This window comes from Lipotes vexillifer, unplaced genomic scaffold, assembly GCF_000442215.2.
Source record: "Lipotes vexillifer unplaced genomic scaffold, Lipotes_vexillifer_v1.1 scaffold426, whole genome shotgun sequence".
NCBI classification, from domain to species: Eukaryota; Metazoa; Chordata; class Mammalia; order Artiodactyla; family Lipotidae; genus Lipotes; species Lipotes vexillifer.
Window position 1 is genome coordinate 3,032,394 of NW_006779491.1, and position 18,706 is coordinate 3,051,099.

Genomic DNA, 18,706 nt, shown 5'->3' on the forward strand with positions numbered 1-18,706 from the left:
CCCCCCCCCCCCCCCCCCCCCCCCCCCCCCCCCCCCCCGCCGCCGTAAGAATTTTATTTGTCCAGTGGCTGAGATGCAGTTGTTCCAGGCTGCCTACTCCTTGGCTACGTCCCATGGGAATAACAACGATGACAACAATAATAGTTACAGTAACTAACGCTTACTTAACACTTGCTATGTGCCAGGCACTGCCCTTAGCACTTCACTTATCTTATTAACTTGCTTTATCCTCACAACCGTCCATAAGTGGGTACTAGATCTATCCCCAGTTTATAAGCGAGAAAACAGGTACAGTGTGTGATGCCACTTGCTCAGTCTCCCAGCTAGTAACTGGCAGAGCTAGTGTCAATCTAGGTGGCCTGGCCCATGTCTGGCTCTTCACCCCTATGCCTCACTGCCTCTTGTAATTATTGTAATTGCTAATAATTATACTAATTAGGAAGTAATAGCAATACTTAGCTCTCTTGAATACTTTCCAAGTGCCAGGCTTGTGTGACTTAAAGATATTGTCTCATCTAATGCTCACAGGTCTATCACGCCCATTTTTCAATTGAGGAAACAGAGGGCAAAAGGTTAAGTCCCCCAGCCAATGTCACACATCCAAGACGGTTCCCGCCTGTGACTTTCCCCTCAGCCATCGAGCTGGCCCTGGAAAGTGACTTAGCAAGGGAGGGATTCCTGGGCAAAAGGGAAATGGTTCTTGCAAACCCATCAGTTGCATCAGTGGAGGGTCAGAGCTGGCGTCATGAAGATGTTTCTTAAAAAGGCAAAAAGTGCAGCTAACAGGATTAGCTGTCACCCCACAGGCCCTGTACCTGATGAGAAATCATTTCATTTCTTCTGCCTCGGGAGGTCACCAGTTCTCAGCTGCAAATTGAACCATTAGCATCAAGTTTCAGAGACTTGAAACAATCATCTCTGTGATTATTTAGCCTTTCCGGGTGTCACCAAGGCTCCCCGCTGGTCCTGCCCAGAGGCTGCCAGCCCACTGTCCTTCCCAGCTTCCTTTATTCACACGTGCGTGCATTCCATAACGCTAATAGTGGGCATTGATTTTAGACCAGACACTACGGGATGATTCCCGCTTGTTTCATTATTCCCATTATACCTTCTCTCCGTTGGCCAGACGCCAACAACTAAGGTCTAGCATTTATTGACTCAATCCCCTCCCCCGCACAAGTCGACTCTCTTTTTTCTACATACATTTGAAAGGGGACTTCAGATCAGTGATGCTCATATTTGAATGTGCATCAGCATCACCTGGAGGGCCCGCTAAGACACAGATGGGGGGCTTCCCTGGTGCTGCAGTGGTTAAGAAACCGCCTGCCAATGCAGGGGACGCGGGTTCGAGCCCTGGTCCGGGAAGATCCCGCATGCCGCAGAGCAGCTAAGCCTGTGCGCCACAACTACTGAGCCTGCGCTCTAGAGCCCACGAGCCACAACTACTGGGCCCATGTGCCACAACTACTGAAGCCTGCGTGCCTAGAGCCTGTGCTCTGCAACAAGAGAAGCCACCACAATGAGAAGCCCGTGCGCTGCAACTAGAGAAAGCCCACGCACAGCAACAAAGACCCAAAGCAGCCAAAAATAAATAAATAAAAAAAAAAAGATGGGTTCTACTCTCAGAGTTCCTGGATTCAGTAAAAGGCCCAAGAATTTGCATCACAAGTTCCCAAGTGCTGCTGCTGCTGCTATTCGGGGCCTACTCTGGGACCACTGGCTAAGATCACGCCTCTAACTGGATCCCTTGCCATACAAAATGATGTGCCAAGGAGGCTCTCTGCGGGAAACAGAATCTCCCAAATGAAGGCACTTGGATGAAAGAACTCCTAGCAGAGGCATGGAAAGGGTTAAGAGAATCTGAGGCCCCCAAGGGCTGATGACAGAGGGGAGCCGTTACCAGCCTTGGACAGGAAGGAGAAAAGGGCAAGAACAGTGTTCCGGGGTCTGTAAGAATAGTAGCTGTGACAACAGAGCTGTAGTCATGGGCAAGAGGATGAAGCTGATGCCAGAGAGGTAGACAGAGACAGAGAGGGAGCAGGGCAGAAGCACGCTGACCTCTCTCCTCCCATGTGCCGATTTCCAACTGGTGCCCCCCATTGCTGAGTCAGAGGACCAGGGAGCCTGGGGATGCCCTTCTAAGGAGTCAGTCCCCTGGGGCGTAGAGTAGGGCAGAGAGGGGTGGAGATCTGTGGCCTGGGAGGGGAGGGAGAGGATGGGGGTGATGGAGAGTCCCCAGCACAGAAGGCAACTGTCAAAATGTTCTTCAAGTCTGCTTAGGAACTGCTGAAGATCTGAGCCCTCTCATTGTTTCAAACAATTAACAAGTGTTAGGAAAGTGTTAAGGACATATTATCGCCAAGCGGAGACTCTTTTGATTGGGCTGATAAGAATTTTTAAAATAATGGAAAAGCGAATAGCGTTTTCACTCTTTGATGCAGACAATTTAATGTTGTGGTTCTTCACACTTAACACCATCTCTCCCCTGGTGGTGGTGTTATTGAGTCCAAGCTTGTACTGCTCATGCATGGCAGGACAACAGATAGAGTTGCTGGGGCAAGGAATAGCGACTTTATTCCGAAAGCCAGCAGACTGAGAAGATGGTGGACTCCTGTCCCAAAGAACCAGCTTCCCCAAGCTAGAATTCAAGCTTCTTTTATACTGAAAGGGGAGGGGGTGTGGTTTGTTGTTGCAAACTTCTTGGTGCCAGAATCCTTTGTTCTTGCAACTGTCCAGCTAGGTCAGGTCAGATGTTCCTGTAAACCTCCATCAAGACAAATGTTCTTCTCTGTTCTGCAACTTTTTATCTCTATATGAATGGAAAAGTGTTACACCTATGAAGGTCAGAACCTTGAGAATGGGCCATCCTGTATATTTCAGGCTATAGGCATATTCTTAACTTGTAGCAAAAGCAATAGAGTATAAAGGTTAAAGGAAAAGAAACCAATCCAATATGGAGTCAGATTTGTTCTTCCCTACTACAGTGGGAAACACAGGTATAATTTGTACTTATTTATCAGCTCACATCAGGCATTGGTTGAGGGCTGCTGCTGAGGTGGACGGCAGGGTGGTGTCAGTCTCCCAGCAGGTGGGGACTAGGCTCTGGTGACCAGGGCAACTCCTGGGGCAGAGAGGTGCTGGCAGGTGGCAGGTGCATTGAAGTGCTGTCGGCAGGGATGGGTGGGACACCCACAGTGTCACTACACCTTTGCAGCCCCTCCCCACCCCTCCCTTTGAGTATTAATGTTCCTGTGGATTCTACTTCTTACCCTTTTCTCTTTTGTTCTAAATGCTTTCTTTGGGCATCCATCTCTTTAACAATCACGGCAAACATTTAGTGAGTGCCCATGTCTTGCCAATGTCCCCACATCCCTGTCTGAGCTCCAGCTGCCTCCTGCACATCCCCACTGGAGGTCCTGCAGCTGCTGCAGACTCTGCACACGTAGGAGTGGCCTCACCACCTTCCTGCCTTTAGCATCATCCCATTCTCACTGAGGACCGATGACTGTCTGCTCAGACGCCTGCGCTGGAAACATGGCCCCACTCTGGACTCCTCCCTCTCCTTTGCCATTAGCATTCATGGGTCAGCAGTCCACTGAGCCCACCCCTCTGGAGTTATCAAGCTCCCAGTTGTCCTCACCCCCGCCCCCATCATTGCCACGGCCCAGGCCACCACCATCTCTTCATGGAGCGCGGCCCAAACCTCCACCGTGTCTTCCGGCCAACCCCCTTCCAGAGCAAGACCCCTGCGTGTCTTTCCCTTGCTAAGCCCTTTAGGACTGCACCTGCCTCTGCAGCATGGGTCAAACCCAGCTTTTCCAGCCTGGTTCCCAGTGTTACCAACCAGGGTTCTTGGCCTCCTTAATCAATAGAAATTGATGAGGCCAGACAAGAAATTCAGGCAAGGCTTTACCGGGGCCCCTGCTGCAGCAAGAGGGAGCGAAAACAAGCAACAGTTAAGTTTCCCTTGCTCGCTGGCTCCCGGAGTGGGGGTGGGGTTGGGATGGGGGGGGGGGCGAGCTGGTTCCTTATATGGGGTGAGAGTAGGGGCGGGTCCAGGGGTCGGGCCAGAGGCGTGGCTTAGGTGGTTTGCCCACCCCTTTGGTGGTGCTGTGTGCAGGGGCATGCGCAGTACTGTGCTTTTGCTCCTGGCTCTTCAGAAGTGGCAGTTGGGGTTTTTTTATTTGTTTGTTTTTGTTTTTGCGGTATGCGGGGCTCTCACTGTTGTGGCCTCTCCCGTTGGGGAGCACAGGCTCCGGACGCGCAGGCTCAGCGGCCATGGCTCACGGGCCCAGCCGCTCCGCGGCATGTGGGATCTTCCCGGACCGGGGCGCGAACCCGCGTCCCCTGCATCGGCAGGCGGACTCTCAACCGCTGCGCCACCAGGGAAGCCCCAGCAGTTGGGTTTTTTGTCTTTTCGTATCTTGTTGTCCATAATCATAATTTGCCCCAACTGCCAATGCGCACAATTAGTTTTAGTCCTCTATAGTTTCTTTGTGTTTTGTTGCTCAAAGAGACTTTGTCCAGGTACGAGCATTGCAGCAAAGGGTCCCAGGTCCTAGGTCCCAGCCTGAGTCACCAGCATCCTCAAGACCCATCTGCTCTTCCCTGTGACCTCCTTCCCCACCACACCTGGTGGCCAGCTGGGCTCAGGATCACTGAGAACCCCCTCCCCCACCATAATCCCACTCCATGGCCATCTTCTTGCAAGAATTCCGATGCAGGAATTCTTTGCGATGCTGGAGTGCATGTAGATGAGAGCCATCGCCGGGGAACCCAACTCCCCCGATATGACTTCAGAGTGGCCATTCTATCCTGATAGGTTACAACCTCCCTACCCATGATGGTTTCTGGAGTCAGAGAGGCCTGAGTTTGAACCCAGATTGACTATATCACTCACTATCCAGCTGTGTAGACCAGTGGTTTAATCCCTCTGAACCTCAGTTTGCTCATCTGTAATATGGGTGCTGCATTGCTGCCTTGCAAAGTTGTCAGGAAGATTGGGGGAGATCATGCATGTGAATGCTGGCGTTTGAGGCCAGAGTCCCTAGAAACAGAGTCTGGGCTGAGGATCCATGTGTTAGTCATTTATAAAGGAAATGCCCCGGAGGAGAATGGTAAGGGAATTGAGGGGAGTAGAACGGGGAAGGGAGGAAGGCAAGTGAGGGGGTGATGTCAGGCCAGGGCCCAGAGAGGGCAGCTTCAGTTTTGGCCCTGAGGGAGCTTTGCAGTGTGGGTCACCACCCAGGGTGGTCTCCACCGGAGCCATGGGGCAGGACTACCCCAGTCGGCCACTGGTTGACGACAGAACAGAGAGGACAATGTAAGTTTCCAGGCACTTTCTGAATGAATATGGGCAGGATGTAGTCCAGTTGCCCAAAGACAATCCTCCAAAGACAGAAACGCTAAAAAGAGGTGCAAGGGCATTGGGTGGAACATTAACATTGTCCAGTATGACTTGGCACGTGATAAACACCTAATATCCCTTGGCCCTTACTGTGACATTGTTGCTGCTATTAGCATAACCTCAGCAACAGTTCCGCTTCTTACTATAGTTATTAATTTCCTTGGCTTAGGTGGGCTGTAACTTGCAGACAGATGCTCTGAGCCCAGTGGCTAGACAGGGAAATAAATCTGGCAGAAATAAGAAGCATAACCCCAGCCATGCAGCTGAGATTCCACTGCCTGTTTCTCCATGGTTAACTTGACTCCTGGAGCATCTCAGTCCCCCACGCCCATCCCATCTGAAAGAGCAGAGCTGGGCCCTGCTATGAGGGGTGGTGGGTGGGGTGGAGGCTTGGCCAGGGGCCCACTTGGGCAGGATGAGAGCATCCCCTGGGGAAGCGGGGGCACTGCGGGGGAGTCAGCTGAGTTGGTGAGCCTCACCCTGGTGAGGCTCCGCCCACCAGCAGGGCAACAGCAGCTGGAGGTGAAGGCTGCTGGGAGGGAGAGCAGGCCTCCCCGAGAGCAGCCGCACCCCTGCATGGCCCAGCTCACCCTGCACCTCCTGCATTCCTCCTCGCTGCCCGGTGGGCCTCGGGCCAGCGAAGGGCCTCAGAGGCTGCGAGTGTACGGTGCCAGGGGATGTTTTAACAACATCCAGGCTGCCAAGAGCACATTATTCTCTTACAGAAATCCAAGGGATTGCCCAGGAGATGCGATATTTTTGTAGCAAAAAGAAAAGAAAAGAAAAGAAAAAAGTTCTTCAAAGCTCTGAAAGCCCCGTTGCATTAGGAATGATAGTGGGTGTTTGAGAATCTGGATTCTTCATCAGAGAATAGATCAGGGCTCAGACATTGCTGTTTGTTTGCTTCCTTCACTGAATGGTGTATATCGGGTGTCCCTAGGGCATTAGGGTGGAAAGAACAATTTGTGCAAAGGCAGAGGTGGAGGGAGGACGGCTTCCGAGAAAAGAAAAACTGAATATCCGGACTGTTGGTTGTAAGAGACGGAAGTTCTACCCCAAACCGGCTTAGGCAAAGACAAGGATCTCTTGGTTCATGTGATTGAAAGAACCAATGACTGGCAGCTTTAGGCATGGCTGGATCTGGGGGACCCATGTCACAGGACAGGGTCTTCCTCCATCTCTTGGTGCCGCCTTCCTTGGCCTTGGCTCTGCCCTCAGGAAGCCCCTTGCTACTTGATGCAGTCACTTCCATCCTTCCATCTTCCCAGCCTCAAACCCAGTGGAAAAAAAGGAATTTTCTTTCCCAATAGTTTCAGCAAAAGTCCTGTGCCTGATTCATTGAACTGATTTGGGTCATGTGTCCATCTCCGGCTGGCCAGGCCTGGTCCATCCGTAGTCCCTTCTCAAAACCTACGGTTAGTGTGGCTTGGAAGGTAAGTCACATGATGTGCTCCATCTCTTACTCGCCACCCTTTTTCTCAGAAATCGTGTCTGCTCCCACAGTGTCATTTCTCCCTCTTGACTGTCTCTAACCTTGACCTCACTCAAGGACCCCTCGGCTCCATTTCCAGTCCCCACCGTGTTCCTCCCATCCAACAGTGGTGATGACGCACATGAACTGAGCTTTTACTATATGCTAAGCACAAGCTCATTATGTTGCTGTGTGAATCCTCGCAGCACCACAATACTATGAGATAGGAGTTATTATTATTCCCATTTTATAGGTTAAGAGACTGAGGCATAGAGAGGTTCATTCCTGAACCAATGACTAGAGTCAGAAGGACATGGAGTTCTGATTGGCCAGATACTAGTCATGGAGCCAGGGTGTGAATCTGATGCAACTAAACTGCACAGACTGAGGGAGGAAAGGGGTTCTTCAAATAAAAAGCATGTAGGAAGAAGGAAGAATAATGTAGGATGGGAGAAATAGAAGATGCCCCCTAAATTAGGTGGCAAATGGTGGTAACCCAATCTGGACCAATTTGGGGGAAGAGGGAGCTGTGCTACCTTAGGGAATAAAAAGAAGGTTTGGATAGCCAAAACACTGGCAGGATGGGGTTCAGCTGGCCTTCAGGAACAGCTGGAACCAGTCGCTCGTACTGACAGAGTGCCTGGACTCCCATCTGGGCCTCTCTTCCTGTCTACTTCAGTGGGTTCCAAGCACAGATTCCTAGAGAAGGGCCTTGACTGGCCAATTCTGGGTCACGTGATCACATTGGATCAATTAGCTGTGCCCAGTGGGCTGGGACCACAGCAGAACATGGCAGCTCCCAAGAGAACCACAAGGCTGAAGCTGTGGGAATAGCAGTGGTGGTTTCTAGAAAAAAAGTGGAGTAGGGAACAGGGTAAATAAAAATGTAGGTGTACCTTGAGTGCAAGCATGATGTGTGTAAGAGTTGGGATGCTTATAGCTGTAGGTAACAGAGAACATCATACTGGCCAGCTTAGCCACAGGGAAGCCCTTGTGTGGCCCAGTGAGGTCATCTTTCCATTGCTCTGCTCAGCAACCAGTGTCAGCTTCATTCTAAGGCAGGTGTTCTCTGGGCCATGAGATGGCTCCCAGTGGCAGTCATGTAACAGATGAGAAGAGAAAGAGAGCCTCCCATCCAGCCGCAGGATGGAAGTTCCTCCCTCCAATCTGAATGGACCCGCTTATTGGTCACATGCCTCCCTGGACCAGTAACTGTCATCCTGAGAGTGCCACGCTCCGACTGACTTAGGCCGGGCTTCCTGAGCCAGTCCTGGTGAGGAGGATGGCTGGCCAGGATCGCCTTACCTTATCAGGACCCGCCCTAGAACCGAGGTCTTCTCTAAAACGACTTGATCCCCCAACCCAGGGGCGTGGGGTGGAACGAACCCAGGGAGAGTCCGCCCTGTGCGTCCTCACCTCATGACCTCCCTACCTCCTCCTTGCAGGGGTCCTGTGGCTGTCGGTCGTCTCCGAGGTGCTGTACATCCTCCTGCTGGTGGTTGGTTTCAGCCTCATGTGTCTCGAGCTCTTCCACTCCAGCAATGTCATCGACGGGCTCAAGCTCAATGCCTTTGCGGCGGTCTTCACGGTGCTCTCAGGTAAGGCAGAGGGCCTCGGGCAGTGGGGCAAAAACACACCGGAACCAACCCTGTGACCAGAGCAGAGGGGAATGCGGGAGCTGGAGCCACCCTTGGGCTAAGTCCTGATTGGTCCACCCAGGTGACCATGGGCCAATCACTTCTCTTCTCTGAACCTCAGTGTTACAATTTGTAAAGTAGGATTTGTCTGCTCCCCTATTCTCTGATTCAGCATGTGTTTACTGAGTGTCTCGTGTGCCAGGTCATGTGTTTAATAAGTATGGGGTTATAGTAATGAATGGAAACAGACAGTTCTAGTTCTTCATGGAGCTTAACACATGTGGGGGAGAGAGATGGGTTTGCTGGAGATGTATTCAGGAGATGAACGCCCCATGGCGGGTGATGGATTGGATTTGTGGCACGAGGGAAAGGGAGGTGGTCGTGAAAATGGGCGGACGCTGGTGTCTTTCACAGCGATATGAAAGGGGAGCCTGCTGGGTGTGGTGGGCACATCACTCATCTGCTTTATCTTATTTGCCCTTGAGACCTCCATGGGGAGATGGCCAGCAGGAAGCTTGATGAACAAACACATTTGGAATCTCAGTGGTGAGGGTGGGGTGAGCAGAGATTGTGGACAAAGGCCGAGGACTTTGAGGGTTTTAGGAAAAATTGGATGGTCAGCGGCGGCAGCATGACTCAGGGAGGCGGAGACAGAAGGCTCCAAGCAAAGGTCATTGGATTAGGTGGCCAGGTGCCCCGAATAGCCTCAGCAGACCCGGATCATAAGGGGTTAGGCCAGGAGTTTGCCGGAAGGGAGTCAAAGGAGCCTGTAAACCATAACTTCAGGAAGCCTGACAGAGCAGTGGCTTGGCTGTGTACGACATCTGTTCCTAAAAAGCCAAATGTAAACTGAATTTCTATAAATCTAATCTTATTCTTCATGCACTGGAAGAACTCTCTATTTAATGAAACCGAAACGATGAGCCTTTTGGTAAGGGAAATAATCGCCCCCTAATTGAGGTATGTGTATATAACAGAAGGATCTCTCAAAGAATAGAGAGCGGAATTCAAGAAATTATAGCATGCTGCATAGATCAAAACACGCGCATTGTCATTCCCAGGATGTGGGAAATCTAACCAGAATAGTAAAGGGAAGAAAAGAAAAACAGAGAGATCCTCACAGCACAGTGTCGATTTTGGCCGCCCTCCCCTTCCCCCGTGACCCTGTTTTCAGCTATTCCAGATCGAGAGATGGGTTATTCTTTGTTTGCTGTTATTAAATGTGTTTATTATGCCTGAAATCAGTTTTTTTTTTTTTTTTTTTTTTTATTCATTTACTCAAACAACACTCACTGAAGGCCTCCTGGGCTTTGGGGTCGGTACTAGGTTTGGGGGAGTCAAAGAAAAAATGACTCAGTCCTGGCCTCCTGAAGTTTGCCATCTTGTAGCGACACAGACTCATCAAACCCTTGTAACATGGCAAGCTGACCTTCATGAACTGGGTGTGGTGAGTCCTGCAAGGGGGCACCTACGTTTGCCCAGGGGGTGCCAACGGGTGGGGTGGGGCCTGAGGAAGCAATCATTTGAGCTGAGACTTGGAAAAAAACTTTAAGAGTTTGCCTTGTTGGACGACTCGGGGAGGGCATTTTGGGTGGAGGGAACAGCATAGGAAAAAGCTTAGTGAGGTGGCATATTCTGGAAACTTCACGTAGTTCAAAATAATGGGAACGTGAAAAGGCAGGCGAGTAGACGTGTTGAGAGATGAGGCTGGAGAGCCGGGTAGGGGTCTTGGTGCTCTGCAATGGTCTGTAGATTTTATCATGCAGGCAATAGGGACCCATCGAAGAATCCAGAGCAAAGGGTGATACGGTCAGGTTTGCATTTGGGGATGAGGGTTCAGGGTGCAGCACGGGAGGAGTGGAACCAGAATGGAGGTGAGGAGGCCGGCCAGGAGGTGAGACAGGGTGAGGCCCCAACCCCATGCAGTAGCTGTGGGGACAGGAGATGCAGGCACAGTGCCTGCAGACTGACTAGGAGAGGTGGGCGGGAATGAGTGGGTTGGAAAAACCGAGACTCTAGGTCAAAGGTTCCTAGTGTGGAGTCCACAGAATTCAGAGAGTCCATGAACCTGGGTGGGGGAGAAGTTACATCTTTATTTCTCTCACTTGTAACTGACATTTAGAATATCTTTCAAATATGAGCCGAGGTAACGCATCACAGTCGTGGGCGGCACCTGTGACGTAGTCTTGAAACGCACCTGCACGTATCTTGAAACGCACTCCTTCAAAAGGGCAAGACTTCTGAGAGCTTCCGCTGAATCTTATCTAACGTGCTAATGAAAAAGCATGTATATTACTATACAACACATCTGTTTGAATATTTTGCTAACTGTATTTCAGTATAACTGGTTTCTTCTATAATCCTTTTATTTTATGGAGCTGAAAACATTATTCTGGGGAGGGGCCCCTAGGTCCAGATGGCCAGACCCCTGATCTGGGCTGGCATTTGGCCAGGATGGGATGGTACCACCAGGATGGGGAAGGTGGGGAGAGGGCAGTTGGGGGAGATGATGGGTCCCTTTTGAACAGGTTGGGTGTGAGGTGCTGTGGGGTGTCCAGGCTCCTTTCCTTGTCAGTGGTTTCATCTCTCATTTTCTTTCTCTCTACCAAGCATCAAAGAATCCCCTCCGTCATCCCAAGCATCCAGCCCTCCCCTCAACCTGCTTACTCCTGTCACAAAACAAAAGCTGGTGGCTAGCCCAAGGCAGCTGTCTCTGGTTCTTCAAGCCTCTCTCGTGGGGAAGTGGGTAGGGGGCTCTTCCCCCTACCTCAAAGGGCTTATCAAAGTTTTCACCCCTCAAAAAACCCCAGTTACCTTCTAGCGGGGAGTCCCACGACTAAAGAAAATAAGATCATCTCCGTAATTTCAGGCAGATAAACAATGCACGGCTCAGGGAGGTTAACTGACTTGCCCAAGGTCACACAGCTGGTCAGTTGTGGAGCTGGGATTAAACCCGGCTCCCGCTGGCTTCAAAGCCCTCTGCTCTTTTCTCAGGATCGTACTGCAGGAGTGACGGGGCGGGCAGGGAGGAAGAAAACTTTTAAGTCCTCAGAAAACAGTGACTGAGAGGGATGTAGCAGCCAGATGATGTGATAAGCAAGTGGTGGAGAGAAAGGATTCTGTATTCATGCCTGGGAGAAAATAAACCCGGGAGAAACATGAGACCAGGAGAGAGCCAAGCCCCTGACTTGCCTGGCCTGGAGGAACCAGGAAGCTGGCCTTTCAGGAGCCCCTTGAGAACAAGGCAACTGGTGGGGGAGGCGGGGAGTTGAGGGGGTGTTTGGGGAGGGTGAGAAGCTTGGAGGAGGTGGGTGGGCCTCTGGTTTGTTGCTGTGGGAGAGGAAGGAGTGGGCGAGCATCGACTGAGTCCATGTGGGGAGAGGGTTGGGCTCTGATGCTGCCAGGGCTGTGATGCTGCCGGACCAGCTCACACCGAGAGGTCCTCAGCCCAAGGTCAACGCCTTCTAGGGTAGAGGAGAAAGCAGAGGGCAGGGCAGCCCCTATGGGAGCCAGTTATTATAATTAATTATTATAATGAGCCAGTGGGTTAGGATTAATCGTAATTGCTGACACGGACTGAGATGCCATGCTGCACCAGCACTGGGCTGAGCCTGCTTCATGTGTTAATATCTTTATTCCTCAGTGTCCCTGTGGGAGGGACATTACGCCCATTCCACAGATGGGAAAACTGACTTGCCAGCAGTCGCATAGCTAGCCAGTGGTTGAACCCAGAGCCTGCCACATAGAGTGCTTTGAGCAGGGCTTGGCCCCCACGACTTCAGGTTGTCACTGTTGTTATTATTATTATTATTCCTAGTTGTCCCTGAATAAACTGAAGGGCAGATCAGGGCCCCAGGGACCAGCCCTGTCACAGTGAGGCTGGGGTGAGGGATTTGGACTCTACAGCCAAGGGAGAAGGGGTGGGTGGGGCAGGGCCAGCAGGGCTATGTTCCCAATTCTGGCAGGAGGGTGGTTGTACAGATTGTTGGTCTGCTGGTCCAGAACCTAGAGCTCCCAGTGCTCCTAGGGACCCACAAAGTGCTTTAATTTTGACTCTTTTAAAATCAGAAGAAAAAAATAGAATAATAATGAAGGCATAAGAATGAATCTAGGCTGGACTGGTATTTTTTATACCACTGCCATCATAAAATGTGATTTTTAATATTTCTTTTATGGAGGAACGGGCCCATGAAGTCAAAAGTGCCTGGGGCCCTTGAAAGTCATAATGTGGCCCTGCACTGGGCCACGGCTTTTCTCCATCTCTCAGGCCTGGGCAAGACTAATTCCAGACGCGGGTGCAGCTCCAGCTGCCAGTGTCGCCCCCACCCAGCCAGTCCTGTGACTTTAGCAGAGCTGCTGGAGAAGATGGGGCTCCCTGTGCCATTGTCTCTTCCCCCAGCGGCCAGGGTCTTGTATCTTGGAGGGGATGTGAAAGCAGGCTGGAAGATGTCTGTTCTTCCCCAGTTTCTCCAAAAAATGAGGCTGATCTACTTAGGAAGAAAAGAAAGTCATTTGGAGAACTCCTGGATGGTCAGGCTAACACAGGTGGGCTTTTAGTAAAAACTGCACTGGAATGAAGAGGAGGATGTCTGTTTCCAGGAAAAAATCAGACCTCATGGAGAAGTCAGCAAGAGTCTATTTTCTTAAGTATCGAGAAAAGGAAATTTTGCGATAAAACAAAAAATGACCAAGGACGAGTTAGCTCTTTGAATCCGGGAAACTAGAACCTTATCTTTTATGTAATCTTGGCATATTTGGCTTCATCATAAAGCATATATTTCACTGCACAGTACACAACTCTTAATCTCGTATTCAATTTCTTAACCTTATATACATAATGTGTGATTTGAAAATTTTTATTTTCATTTTCTTTTTTAAAAATACAGAATATCTTAAACTTGAAAGGCAATTGAATGGAGTATGATGGGACTTGGGGATGTTTTGATGCTTTTGTGACCCCAAAATACAGGGCTAGTGTAAACTTAGGTTAGGAATTAAAGTTTGAATCTTGTATGTTTTTCTTTGAAGGAATTCTAATCTTATGCATTCAGAATGACTTCTAAGAATTTTGATTGAGAAGCATTAAAGTCTTAACCATTACATACACTTTAAAAAAATTTCAGGGGCTATTTTCAAGGTGAGGTATGAGTTGAAGGGCAAGCCTGCAAGGTGGACACCTACCCGTGTGTTTTGGATAGATCTTTGGGGATCTGGAGGCCTGGGGCCTGAGGGACACAGCAGGCAAATCCCCCTGCACTGCAGACACCCGTGGGACCACCAGAATCCTCAGGAACCAAGCTGTGAGGCGTGCAGAGTGCTCACACCTGCTCCTCTGGACCCGCCTCCAGCCCCATGAGCCATGAAGCCTGTGAGTTCCAGGAAGGCAGTTTTATAGAGCCATTGGCCCTACGACCTGGTCTGAGGCTGCCTTCTGTGAGCGAATGTAAGCTGGTTAACCCATCAGGTTTGCCTTTCAGTGGCTGCCAGGGAGCTTAGATCTGTTTGTTTTATGTTCAGTCATGGCAGCTTCCACCAAGCGAGGTTGCCTGTGGTCTTGAATTCCTCCCCAGTCCACCCTTCACTTAATTCTTTGGCTCTTCCTTAGAGCTTACTCTTGGTGTGATGATCTGTAACTTCCTACCGTAAACTGCCATTGTATTTTAGGGTGAGTTTCCTGAGACACTAATTCCACTAGCTACCCTGCCACCTTGGGCCTGTGCTAAAAAGAATCTCCTACCCATAGCTCCCTCTGTTCAGTTCTTCTGCCCTGGCCAGACTGGGTCTCTTGCTCATAACTGAGAGAGCAAGTACTTTTGTGTATTTTTGTGTCTAAAAGTACAGAGGGTCTAAATCAGAGAAATGAGTTTTTCAATATCATTAAAAGCTCCTTTTGCTTGCAAGTGACAAGAACCCAATCAAATTAGCTAAAGGAAGAAGTTGGGGGCGGGCACGATTGAACTCTATTGATTCATGTAATTGAAGAGTACAGGATGGTTATGCTTCAGGCATGGCTGCATCCAGGTGATCATGTCGTCAGGAATCTAGCTGTATCTCCAAACTCTGACATCTTTTAGCTTCTGTCTCAGTCAGGCCCATCCATGTGGAGAGTGGATAGTCATAAGCAGCTCCAGCCTTACATAAGATTCCAGAGACAGAGAGGACTCCTTTCAAGTGCCTCCTGCAAAACTCCAGGGAGGGCTGTGATCAGACCAACTAGGTTCATAGACTCATTCCTGAACCACTCACCATGCCAGAGGATGAAATACTGTGATTAGCTGGGCCTGGGTCTCTAAGCACACCTGTGGTGTGGGCTTAGCCATGGACCAAGCAGGATTACTATGCAATGGTGGACAAGTGGTTGCCCAAAGGCATTGCTGACTGGAAGTCCCAGTGGTTGGGAATTGGTTGGCTTGTCAAGTTGGGAGATTATCAGGAGGTCAGCGGTGGACCTAAGGGACTCAAGAGCCCCAGGAATGGTACAGGTCTTCATTTGGGTTCCTCCAAAGCAGACCCTAAGGTGAAGATATGGGTGCAAGTAGTTTATTTAGGAAGTGATCCCAGGAAGTATGGTCGGACAGTGGATTTGTAAGACAAGAAGGCAGGAGGGCCAATAAAGGGAATGTTGGTAGGTGGGTGACCACTGACGGCAACTGGGTTTCCCTCCTGCTGGAGACCCTCTGAGAGACTGTGTAGGACACCCAAGGGGTGAGAAAGCAGTGGAATTTATTCACCATCTCTCATCCATCACTGGTTTAGGGGGCACTCCTCAGTCAGTAACTCCCCCAGCATTTCTGGCCTTCGCCACCTAAGATGGAAAGTGTTTGAGGAAGGAAGCCACCAACATGCACCGGAGCTGCCAGCTAAAGCTGCAGGTGACCTCTGGTGCCGGCCAGGGGGGTATGGGTGAGGACAAACCAAGGCAAAGGGTGTTGTTCTGACATTAACTTGTGCCCTGCAATACAGTTCTGACGCTATTTGCCATCAGATGCCACGGTCCCCAGCAAGACTGCCCCACTGCCGGTGCCACCTGTAAGTTCAGGGGGTCCCTGGGCTACCCGCGCCTCTAACCAACTGGCTTCAAATCAGCTTTCTCATGACCCTCTTAAGTTTGATAATTCATTAAGTCTACTCACAGAACTCAGCAAAGCACTATACTTAGGGTTACATTATCATCATAAAGGATACAAATCAGGACCAGCCAAAGGAAGAGACACACAACGAGGTCTGGGAGCTAAACGAAGGACAAGGTGAGGTTTTGTCCTCTAAAGCTAACCTGGCCTATGTGATTCTCACACCCTGAATCCAGCTTTGCAAGGAACACTGCATTTCTTTCATTTCTGGAAAAAAACTTCATTTTGATTCTGTGCTCCCATCCTCCTGGGCTGGTAGATTTATTGTCAGAATTTTGAGGGGCTTACTCCCTACTGCCTTTGCCTGGGGCTGTGCTGCAATTGTCTGGTCTTATGCAGTGTCAGACAAAGAGGGGGTGGAGTTTAATCTTTGTCATTATCATCTTCATCATACAGCTTAGTCCCTGATCTGAAACCCTTAGGGCTAGAAGTGTTCCAGAATTTGGAACTTTTCAGATTTGGGCAGGTAAAGTAATACATAAACCATCCATTACATAACACCCCAGTAGGGGCTGGGGCAGCACTGTGTAAGCAAACAGAGTGAAACACGTGAACCTTCATTCTAGGGGGGAATAAATAAAGACGGTCAATAACCTCACGTCCATTCACGTCAGGTTTTGGTGCTAAATGAGTTCAGGCCAAGTCAGATTTTGTGGCCAGATGAATTATGAAGAAGCTTTTGGGTTTCAGAACTTCTGGGAATTTGAAATTGCAGATAAGAAATTAGGGGCTCAATAGCTTCCATTTATTGAACATTTATTGTGCCAGACACTGTTCTAAACATATTCCCTCTGTTGAACCCTACAGATGTTCCCATCTGTAAATGTTATTCCCATTTTACAGTTGAGAAAACTGAGGCACAGAGTTAGTATGTGGCGGTTCTGGCTTCAAAGCCATGTGCTTTACTGTTACATGGGTCCATGTAGGTTGCCACTGAGCCTCCTCTAATGCCCTGTTCACAGTTCACATGCCTTCCAGTCCCCAGAGCTCTTTGCTTCTAGGGCCAGATGGGAGGTGGGAGAAGGGGGCTGATGACCTCAGTGCCTGTGGTGATCAGAGGTCTCAAGTGCAGTGCCTACAGGGACCATGTAGGTGACATAAGTGAGTCAAGCTGTCCAGATGTAACACAGCAGTGGATGTGGGGATGGCGACAAACTTGGGACTGCACACCCCATCAGCACCCCATTGGTGCCGTGGAGGAAGATGCACGGCATTCAAGGAAAGCCCAAAGCTGGTTTTTTTTATAGGAAAATCTCCTGATTTTTAATTCAAAATGTTTTTTAAGCAGCTTTATTGGGATAGAATTTACATATCGTAAAGTTCACCCATGTAAACTGTATGGTTTAAAGGCTTTTAGTAACCGTCGCAGAATCTAATTTTAAAGTCTTTTCATCACCCCAGAAAGAAACCCCATACCCGCTAGCAGTCACTCCCTATTTTCCACCAACCCCCACCCCATCTTTAGGCAACCGCTGATCTACTTTCTATCTCCATGGATTTGCTGATTCTAGACATTTTATATAAATGGGTCATACACTATATGGTCTTTTATGACTGGCTTCTTTCACTTAGCATGATGTTTTCAAGGTTCATCCGAGTTGTAAGATGTATCACCACTGCATTCCGTTTTATTGCCGAATAATATTCCATGGCACAAATACACCACATCTTATTTCTCTGTTTGTCAGTTGGTGGACATGTGTGTTGTTTTCCACTTTTTGGCTAGCACAAATAATGCTGCTATGAACATTCATGTCCAAGTGTTTGTGTAGACATATGTTTTCCTAGGAGAGGAATTGTTGGGTTACCTAGTAACCCTAGGTTTAACTTTTTAATTCAACATGTTTCAAAACATTGTATTAACCAACAAAACATCACTGCAGACCCTCAGCATCCTCTCCTGCCCCAGACAAGGACAATCCAACCCTTTTTCTTTTTTTTTTTTTTTTTGAGGGGGAGGGCTGCGTTGGGTCTTCATTGCTGTGCATGGGCTTTCTCTAGCTGTGGCGAGCAGGGGCTACTCTTCATTGTGGAGCACGGGCTCTAGGCGCACTGGCTTCAGTAGTTGTGGCACGCGGACTCAGTAGTTGTGGCTCGCGGGCTCTAGCGAACAGGCTCAGTAGTTGTGGCCCACGGGCTTAGTTGCTCCGCGGCACGTGGGATCTTCCCGGACCAGGGCTCGAACCTGTGTCCCCTGCATCGGCAGGTGGATTCTTAACCACCGCGCCACCAAGGAGGTCCCCAACCCTTTTTTTGTCCTAAGGACTAGAAGACAGCTCACTCTTTCTCTCCCTGACTCAGAGGTCCCTGTCCTAATCTCCTCGGTAAATTAAGGCTTCTAAAGATGAAAGCCAGGAGGGAAGGCTTTTGCAGATGGGTTTCCCCTCTTTGCTGCAAAACCTCTGGGACGAAGAAGTCCAGAGCCTCTTACCGTTTGAATGAAGCGAAAGGAAAAGGGGGGAAAGTACAGGGGAAAAAAGCATGAATTACCATCTAAAAATATTCTGCCACACCTATTTGCCGAATGGTCATTTTGCATATACTTAGCGACTGATCTCAGGTTGATACTCATCAAGTGTACGGCTCTCCGTGTGATAAAGTTCCAGCTCCTTTAGAGTTTTAAATATAGAAGACTTTTTTCTCATTTCGCCTCATTGGACATTTTAGGGGATTATTTTTTACAAAGTCCGTTTTTGTCATTTCTAGTTGGTATTTATCAAATGTTACTTTTGTAAACAAAATCTAAAATCCATCCCAAGACCACAAAATGTGGCCTTTGCGGTCCTCTCTAACTTCACCTCCTGCAATCAGCCCCTCCTTGCTGGCCTTCACGCTCTCTGAGCTTGGTCCTGCCCAGGCCCGTGGTCCCCTCCGTGGGGCTGCCTTCCCCTCCTGAGCCTGGCTCACTTCCTCCTTCAGCCAGCTGTCACTCAAATGGCATCTCCTTAGGAGCTCTTTCCTTTCCCCCAGTCGTTTCCATCCCCTCCTGCTTGTTTTTCTTTCCTTTTTAGAAATCTTTCTTTCTTTCTTTCTTTGTTTCTTTTTTTTTTTTTTGCGGTTT

General features: G+C 49.5%; 1 protein-coding gene across 1 annotated transcript in view; it reads left to right on the top strand.

Moving 5' to 3' along the window:
- The window catches only part of GSG1L (GSG1 like), a 223,060-nt gene that overhangs the window by 135,793 nt on the left and 68,561 nt on the right, over window positions 1–18,706 (top strand). Inside the window, exon 3 of the mRNA XM_007452837.1 lies at window positions 8,324–8,476. Coding sequence (XP_007452899.1) covers window positions 8,324–8,476 — 153 coding nt within the window. The remainder of the gene's footprint in view (window positions 1–8,323; window positions 8,477–18,706) is intronic.